At 43.3% G+C, this 8,636-nt stretch overlaps 1 protein-coding gene across 2 annotated transcripts in view; it reads left to right on the plus strand.

The window, feature by feature from the left end:
* Window positions 1-1,205: 1,205 nt before the first annotated feature.
* dusp8b (dual specificity phosphatase 8b) overlaps window positions 1,206-8,636 on the plus strand; it is an 8,872-nt gene continuing 1,441 nt past the window's right edge. The window contains exons 1-5 of one of the 2 annotated variants that reach the window (XM_027008011.2): window positions 1,206-1,761; window positions 6,333-6,499; window positions 7,067-7,226; window positions 7,551-7,674; window positions 7,835-8,636. The exon at window positions 7,835-8,636 is cut by the window's right edge and continues 1,441 nt beyond it. In XM_027008011.2, the coding sequence (XP_026863812.2) occupies window positions 1,623-1,761; window positions 6,333-6,499; window positions 7,067-7,226; window positions 7,551-7,674; window positions 7,835-8,636 (1,392 nt within the window). In that variant the 5' untranslated portion in view covers window positions 1,206-1,622. The remainder of the gene's footprint in view (window positions 1,762-6,332; window positions 6,500-7,066; window positions 7,227-7,550; window positions 7,675-7,834) is intronic. The other variant, XM_027008012.2, reaches the window with a different exon arrangement.

The following is an 8,636-nucleotide window of genomic DNA, read 5'->3' on the forward strand; positions in this document are numbered from 1 at the left end:
GACAGAGCTCCAGAGTTCATTGTCAATGTGTCGTTGTACAGGATGTGGCATATTCCCTCTCCACCTTCAGCAGCCAAAATAGCTGCTATGGCTGCTTTTCACACACTTATTTACAGCTTCCCTCTCTCCTCTTGCTCTCTCTCTCTCTCTCTCTCTCTCTCTCTCTCTCTGTCTGTCATCCTTTCTCACTCTCTCTTTCTGGATCAAATATATAAATAAATAAATAGCTAAAAAAAGGATTAAGATGAAGACTGGGCAATGAAAAGTGCCTCAATTAAGACTGGAACCTGAGCTCGCCTTGCGGTGCAGGAAGTAGCCTTCTCAGGTTCCACTAGATCTTGCAGTCTGCGCAGTTCAGCCCTGAATTCCGTCACTGCAGGGGAGGTGCCAAGATAAAGGATGCAAGGTGAAACCTACATCTCAGTTCACACCAACATAACACATTGGGGTTTTTGTTGTTGTTGTTATTGTTGTCGTTTTTCATGATTGCATATGCACTTCAGGAAGGTTATATGAATGGATTTTTTCTGGAGTGTCACATTACACATGTCTTTTATAGACTGGGAGAAAATACACTCCAGATTGAATACTTCATTTTCCTTCACTATTGAATTTCACTGCAATGCTTTTCTTTCCCATTACGTTTCACAGTATACACATTCAATTTTGATTAATATTTTCATTTTGTCTTGCTATAGTATCATTCATCTTCTATACATTTTTTGGATTGTTTGTTAATGGGAAATTAACCGCCATGATAATGTTAGTTAGCAGCTTTGAAGACTTTAAAAACTGACTTGGTGAAAATAATGAAAGAGTATATATCCTGTGTTACTGTGAGTATGTATGTGAGCACTGATTTTTGCAACACTAAATCACACAAAACGCTAGGGTACAGTTCCATTGTTGATTACAAAAAAACCCCAAAACAACTACACTCTCTCCTTCTCAAAACACAAACACACACAGTCGTCCAGCCAGCGTAGGAGCCCTTTACCCCTGAGCACAGTGGCTGCCCCTTAGGTGGCCGCATATTTGTGTGGTGAGTAAGGAATGTGGTTACATGCCTTACACATGAGCTATTACTGAACACTGGCCCCAGTGGTGCACAGCCGCCGCACAGAGCCTGTGAGCTCATTTAGAGAGAGAGAGAGGGAGGGAGGGGGAGAGAGAGAGAGAGGCAGAAAAAGAGAGAAAGAGAGAGGAAGGGAGAGAGGGAGGAGGTTTCAACAATAGAGCGACTGCACTCCCAGTTCAAGTCAGTTTGGAGCAGGCGCACGAAGAGAAAAGAGCTTTCCTCTATCAGACACCTACTGAAGCGGGCACCATCAGACACCTACTGAAGCGGGCACCATCAGACACCTACTGAAGCGGGCACCATCAGACACCTACTGAAGCGGGCACCATCAGACACCTACTGAAGCGGGCACCATCAGACACCTACTGAAGAGGGTGCCATCAGACACCTACTGAAGCGGGCACCCTCATTATTCCCCAGCCTCCAGAGGGACAGAGCTCGGCCTCGGACTCGACCTCCCCCCTGCAGCAGACCAAGTAAAGATTTCTGAGCAGCTGTGATCGTGTGCTGTGGGGTGGTGTGTGCAGTACAGCGACTAGACTGGATGCCGGTGGACGTGGTGATTGCACCGCCGCTGTGGACGGACATGCATGAGAGCGAGATGAAGCTGAAGATCAGGGTGCGCCGCATCAAAGAGGGACGCGACCTCCGAGGTGCGTTCAGTGCAGGCATGGGAGATAGAAGTGAGTGAGGGAGTGAATGAGTGTGGGAGTGAGCGCATAAGAGTAAGTGTTTGAAGTGATTGAATAAGTGAGTGAATCAGTAAGTGAATGAGTGAGTGAAAGAGTGAGTAAGTTAGTGAGTGAATAAGTGAGTGAGAGTTGCTGCTTCCTAAGTGATTTGGTTGCTATGTGCCTTGGATGACTTTTGACTTGTTTCTGCAAGCTGCAAAGAACATTAACCGTGACATGAAATGGCTCTGTTTTTATAGTCCAACAGTACTATGGCTTTCAAAGTTCTCAAATAAGTGTGTGTCTGTATGAATCACTGTATGTTTATCTGTGTTCACTCTCTTCTTGAACAAGAGATACTGAGGGAGGCACAGTCAGAGAGAGAGAGAGACTGAGTGAGAGACAAGAAAAAGAGTGAGACTCTTGAACAAGCGAGAGACTGAGAGACAGAGAGACTGAAAGATTTCTTGAACAAGCAAGACTGAGTGACAATAAAAGACAGGGTGAGAGAGCATAAGAGAGACAAAGACTGAATGAGAGACTTCTTGAACAGAGAGACTGACTGAGGAAGTCAGGCACAGAGACAGTAAAAGGCAGTACGTGCTTCATTTTTTACTAATGTTTTTAATATACATTGCATCATAGCTACAAAGATACGATGAAGATTAACCTGCCAGTGTCTGCTTATGTTACTATAATAATAGGAAATGCGAGGTCAGATAATAATAAGTTGCATTTCCTTGTTCTGTGTTCACGTTAACAAGATTGTTTGCACTTTTCTCCAGCTTTCTTATGAAAAGTCCAAAGCTGACAATAAGCATGACACAGCTGCATGCCGAAGTGTCCACTTTTGTTGGAAGCCATTTTGGGTGATAGAGGTAATTAAGGCAATTAAAAAGAAATATCTCTAGTGCAGGTTCTTTAAAGTGTATTAGCACTGTTTTGAATGCTAACGTAAAATCATATTAGATTGCAGCATGCCTGCCATCCGGAGGGAGTCGAACCTTTGCTCAGAGGAAGGCCTCTTTACTGCTTCCCTTGCTCTGGCTTTTTAACTGGCTTTGAATGTGCTGCCCTTAAAATCTGTAAAGTCTATCACCAATGTAAAAGAAAGCAAGAATTCATATCTGATTTAGCTCCTGCTCTGCTTTCAGTTAATCTGGCTTTAAGTTAATTAGCTGCTGCCAAACATTGGAAGGCCGATGGTTCCTGACGTGACAGGAATGACCCGGTGTCATGCTATCGCTCTGAATGTGCCTTTACTTGTCTGAGCTGGCATGTCACCCCGCACCCCAAAACATATTTAGCTCAAGCTTGTTGTAGGCTGCTGCTAAGCAAAGGTTTAAATAATGCTACTCTCTGTGGAGGCTCTTCCAAACATAAACACACACACACAGGCTAGCTAGAAGGCCATGCAGAGATATGGGGACTGAACCTTCCCAGCCCAAATCTCACTTAATTTTTAAGATGAGTGTTATTTGTTCCCACAGTAACAGGGATGTGCCATCCACTCTACATGATGGGAAAGAGTTCTGGCTTGTACAGTGGACTGACTCTTCCCTCATGCTAACAAGGGGGACTAGCATAAGCTGTCCCATGGTGCAATTTCAGTGACACTCTGAGACAATGATTTAATTTAGTCATTACTAAGCCCAAGAAGAAGAAGAAGAAGAAGAAGAAGAAGAAGAAGAAGAAGAAGAAGAAGAAGAAGAAAGGAAATATAGAAGTTCCTAATGGGAAGGAAGATGGAAGGATAGTTTCTAATGGGCACGTTGAGGCAAACCCTCAAATGATGGTGCAATATCTTGTCATTATCTTGTGGTGTGTGATTACAGCAAGTTGAGGTCTGCTTTGTGGTCTTTCTGATTCACTGTTAGCTTTCAGCAAATGCTGCCATATCCACTGTTCTCATTCTCTTCTCTTCCTCTTCCTTCCTTTCTCTACGATTCTCTCTCTCTCTCTCTCTCTCTCTCTCTCTCTCTCTCTCTCTCTCTCTCACACACACTTTCTTGCTCTCTCTTGCTCTCTCTCTCAGTGAACTATACCGCATGGCCTTGGTCCTGGCTTTACGCATCTCAAAGCAAGCAGACAAGTTCTGAGATGGTAGCACCAGGTGCACTAGCCAAAACTGATGGGGGGAGTTGGACGCAGTTGGTGTGTGTGTGTGGGTGTGTGTGACCATCACCCTGGCCACCCATATGTTGAGTAATGATGTCATACTGCTTGGCAGTTTCTTTTAATAGTTAAAACCAGACCCCGAGCGGAGCTTTAAAAGCTACGGCACACATCTGGAATAATGGGGCAAGAACCGTCATGCCTTTCCTTCCGGCCTCACTTTACATGTTCACTTCCAGGCACCATCCAAAACCAAATACCCATATATCTAAACAGCATTGCTCTACATATTATCATATTTTATATTATATTATATTATTATATTTTGTTGCAAAGCAGTAAAACCCTGACCTTTCCATGCACTGAGGCAGGTTTGTCCTGCTGGTATTACTGGGAAATGTGGCTCCATTATCAAAGTGCTGTACTGAGAAAAAACACTTCTCACCTTTGCACCACCTTGAGGTTTCTCACGGCGGCTCGCGAAGCCCCAGCTGAACATCCAACGTGCAGTGAGTAGGGTTCACTTAGGACTCATGCGGTTCATGACAGGGCCTGTCATGATGTCATTCATGAGTTACGGTGTAAAAAATCTGGTTAAGAAAAAAAAATTGGCTTTTGGAACAGGTTTGTGTTTAGGCTCATATCAGGCTGGTCTTGTTGGGTGACGTCATGTGAAACCTGCACTAACTGCCAAAGAACAAAAAGCTTAGCTGCCTTTATTTTTTCCTGCACACATAAGGCTCTGTGACATGGGACAAACAACAGAATAGTGAATGAATGAATGAATGAGTTGGAAGAGGAGTGGGTAAAGGAATATGTGAGGCCTGATATCAAGCTTCACTCTGTTCTCTTTCTCTCTCCCAGTCACATGGATCTGCTTACTAACACTTACGTCATGTCTGAGCTCATCTGTTCTCTCATGCCTCTTTACCTAAATTCAGCCCTCTTATTCTTCTATTTCTCTATCTTATCTTATTTTTTGATTCCTAATTCAGTCATTTTCATATGAGCCATTTTATCCTATGTATGTTAATCTTGCGCATGTATGAATGCTTGGAGTGTGTGTGTGTGTGTGTGTGTGTGTGTGTGTGTGTGTGTGTGTGTGTGTGTGTGTGTGTGTGTGTGTTTGTGTGAATGTTTAGTGTGTGTTCTGTGTGTGTGCATCTCTGTGTGTGTGTGTGTGTGTGTGTGTGTGTGTGTGTGTGTGTGTGTGTGTGTGTGTGTGTGTGTGTGTGTGTGTCTATGTCTGTGCCTGTGTGTGTGTGATGAAATGAATGATAGAGATCAAGCCAAGCATGGGATTTTAACCCTAGGTGATGTCATTGCTCCAGCATGCCAGCCTTACTTGGAAATTGAGCTAACACCTCCCAGATTTAAAGAGGCGTCTCAATGTGCACATTAGTGCAGGGCTAATTTGGTGCTCTGTTTGGGCGTGACGTAATGTGTTGCTAAAGAAACGAAGGGGTAGAAGGGACTCTGTTAAAGCTGTAAGATCCAAAAATACATTGGAAAAGGACTGAAATGGACTGGCTCAAGACAGGTTAGTGACTGGGGAAGGTTTGTGCTTCTGAGAGAGTAAGTGTGTGGTGGATTTTGTGTGTGTTGGTCAGGGGAGGTTCATGTGAAGGAATATTGGACTCTGAACGTTTTGGTCTTTGTGGTTATTTATGTGTTTTCTGAAACACTGCAGATCCAGTCATTGAAGTTGGTCTGGGATCATGTGCAAATGTGTGAAAAAGAGTGCTGTTGTGTGTGCCCATATGTGTGTGTGTCTCTGTGTTAGAGAGCATGTCCTGGGACTGTGATTGGACTGCCATGTTCTTGTGGCCATTCCCACAGTGTGATGCTGGTCTCTGGGAGAGGAGATGAGATCATGCAGGAAGCAAGAGACTGAAGAAGCAGATACTGACACCATATCAACCTCTTAAAGGGCCAGGGGTCCGCTTTCACCAGTCATACTAATTACTCCTCTAGGTGAAGAGTGGATGAACTTAAAAGAATAATATATATTTATTGTCCAAAACATATATTGCCCAAAATTCCATATTACATACAATGAAAAAATGTATTATTAATAGTTGTCATTTGAATTTTAGGTTCTTAAATAATCACCAAGGTTAGTACAGGAGCAATGTAGTCTCTTCTTTTTAGGTGGAGGTGGGTGCTTTTTAACTGCAGGTCTGCTAGCTTAGTTAGACATAACTTGGGCAGGCCAGATGGTTTGGCCGGAGCAGCGGAAGACCGTTCTATGGAATCTGGACTGAAGGCTCCTGCGCGTTTCTGAGTGTTGGGATGTTAGGAAAGCCCCTCCATTGTTAGCACTATGCCGCTCTGCATGCACAATGCCCCTGCAGCTTTTATTCTACTCTGGGCATATAGAACTGTGTGGGTCAGTGCAGGGTTCTTGATGCATTATTTTAAACCATTTTCTCTCTCTCCTTCTCTTCCCCTCCTCTTTTGTCCTATAGGTGGCTTTGCAGCCTTCTCCTCATGCTTCCCTGATCTGTGTGAGAGTAAGCAGGCTTCTATACTCCCCCTAAGCATCTCCCAGCCCTGTCTACCTGTGGCCAACCTGGGCCCAACTCGCATTCTGCCTCACCTCTACCTGGGCTCACAGAAAGATGTCCTCAACAAGGTGAGGGTTGGCAATGGCTTCTCTAACGTTAACAAAAGCTTGGCGAGTTTAGAGTGGCTTTCCACTTGCCATTAAAATGCAAAAAAAAAATAAAAAATGGAGAATTCATTGTGATTCTTTAACTGTTCAGTAAATTTTATTTTTAAAAAATGCATTTTAATATTAATTTGGCATATTCATACAACAAATGGCAATGTTAATATTCCAATGACACATTTTACTTTTTTTTTTTTTTTTACATTGGCGGTATTGTGTACCGGTTCAGTGATGTGTATATTCTAACACCATCAGCAGGAGACCATGTATCTTGCTTCATGAATAATACAGTGGTCAGCTGTCGAAACAAGTTTAAGATTTCATCTTCTTCTTAGCAGTCCATCATCTTATATCATATTAATTTACTTTTGACATAGATATTAAAACACATAGTGTTGGTCTTCAACCCGTGATGCAACTGAACCATCTGCCTACCAGACTGGTTCTTTTTTTGTGGTGGGGGGGGGGGGGGGGGTGTGGATATGAATTCATAGAATTAATGGTTGTTGAAAAACATGGTCATCTCAACAGGAACTGATGATTCAGAATGGCATTACCTATGTCCTCAATGCAAGCAACACCTGTCCAAAGCCTGACTTTATAAGTGAGAACCACTTCCTGCGCATTCCCGTCAATGACAGCTACTGCGAGAAGCTGCTTCCCTGGCTGGAGAAAACCAATGAATTCATTGGTAAGAATATTCCTCTAAAACTAAACAGTTTGCTGATACAGCACAGAGAGTTAGGCTTGACTGAGTCACCCCAGAATAACTAAATTGTTCCATTTAGAGTAATGAAGAAATGTAGGATTATAATGGACCATTTCAGGTCTCAAACACTATGGGAGGTCTGAGTGATGTCAACTCTCGAGGTGGGCAGTAAACTTAAACCTGATGTTCCGTCTGTGCTGCAATGGTATTTTCTAACTGCTTCTCTTTCTTTCTTTCTTTCTTTCTTTCTTTCTTTCTTTCTTTCTTTCTCTCTCTCTCTCTCTCTCTCTCTCTCTCTCTCTCCAGACAAAGCCAAAGTATCAAACTGTAGAGTTATTGTCCACTGTCTGGCAGGAATCTCTCGCTCTGCAACTATTGCCATTGCTTATATTATGAAAACCATGGGTTTGTCATCAGATGATGCCTATAGGTAACTATGTCAACTTTTACATGCAAACACACTGCAATGTGCCAGTATTACCCATATTAAATATAGTGTATCATCAACAGAATACTAATTCATCACAAAGAATATTTTAATTTTCTTTTCTTTGAAAGATATAAATTCATGACATGTTTGTTTCTCTTAGATTTGTGAAGGATCGTCGTCCATCTATATCTCCAAACTTCAACTTCCTAGGACAGTTACTGGAGTTTGAGAAAGATCTAAGCCTGAAGACACCCTTAACCTGTAGCCCTCTGAGGTCAGCATCTGACCTTCCTGAGGAGGTTGCAGAGCTTATAGATACAGTAGAGCAGAGCACAGAGAATGACCACCCTCATCAGACAACACATGAAACATGCATGATAAATGTCAAGCCACCCTCACCTACCTCACTGCAGAAAGAACTCAGCAGTCTTCACCTGTCCACAGACCAAATCATTCATAGTAACAAGCTCAAATGTTCCTTCTCCCTTGACATCAAATCTGTCTGCACTTCTAGCCATCACTGTCAAGGATCCCCAAGGCTCTCACCATTAGACTCAGAAAACATGCCCAAGCTTTTCAAACTTGACAGTCCAAAGAGCCCAAGAATCGCATATCAATACTCTCCATCTCCAGACAGGCAAAGTATGATTGAGTCATGTTTGCCCACAGTGAGGGAATCACAGCTTAGATGTGAGAGACACAGGCGAGAAACTGGTGGCTTTGGAAGGTTATCTGCTGCAACCCTCTCCCTTGACCTAAACCGGAACCAGCAACAGTTAGTTGTGCAAGATCCCATATGTGACACCAACGTGCAGACGACATCTTTCCTCAGCTTGCCCCTGACTACCTCTACTGTCTGGACCAAGCACAGATGCACAACCAATGCCACCACACCCATCACACCCACCGAAGACCACCGGTGGTTCTTTGGCTCAGAACCAGACATGCCAGGCACAGTCGGT

This window comes from Electrophorus electricus, chromosome 4 (genome assembly GCF_013358815.1).
Source record: "Electrophorus electricus isolate fEleEle1 chromosome 4, fEleEle1.pri, whole genome shotgun sequence".
Classification (NCBI taxonomy): domain Eukaryota; kingdom Metazoa; phylum Chordata; class Actinopteri; order Gymnotiformes; family Gymnotidae; genus Electrophorus; species Electrophorus electricus.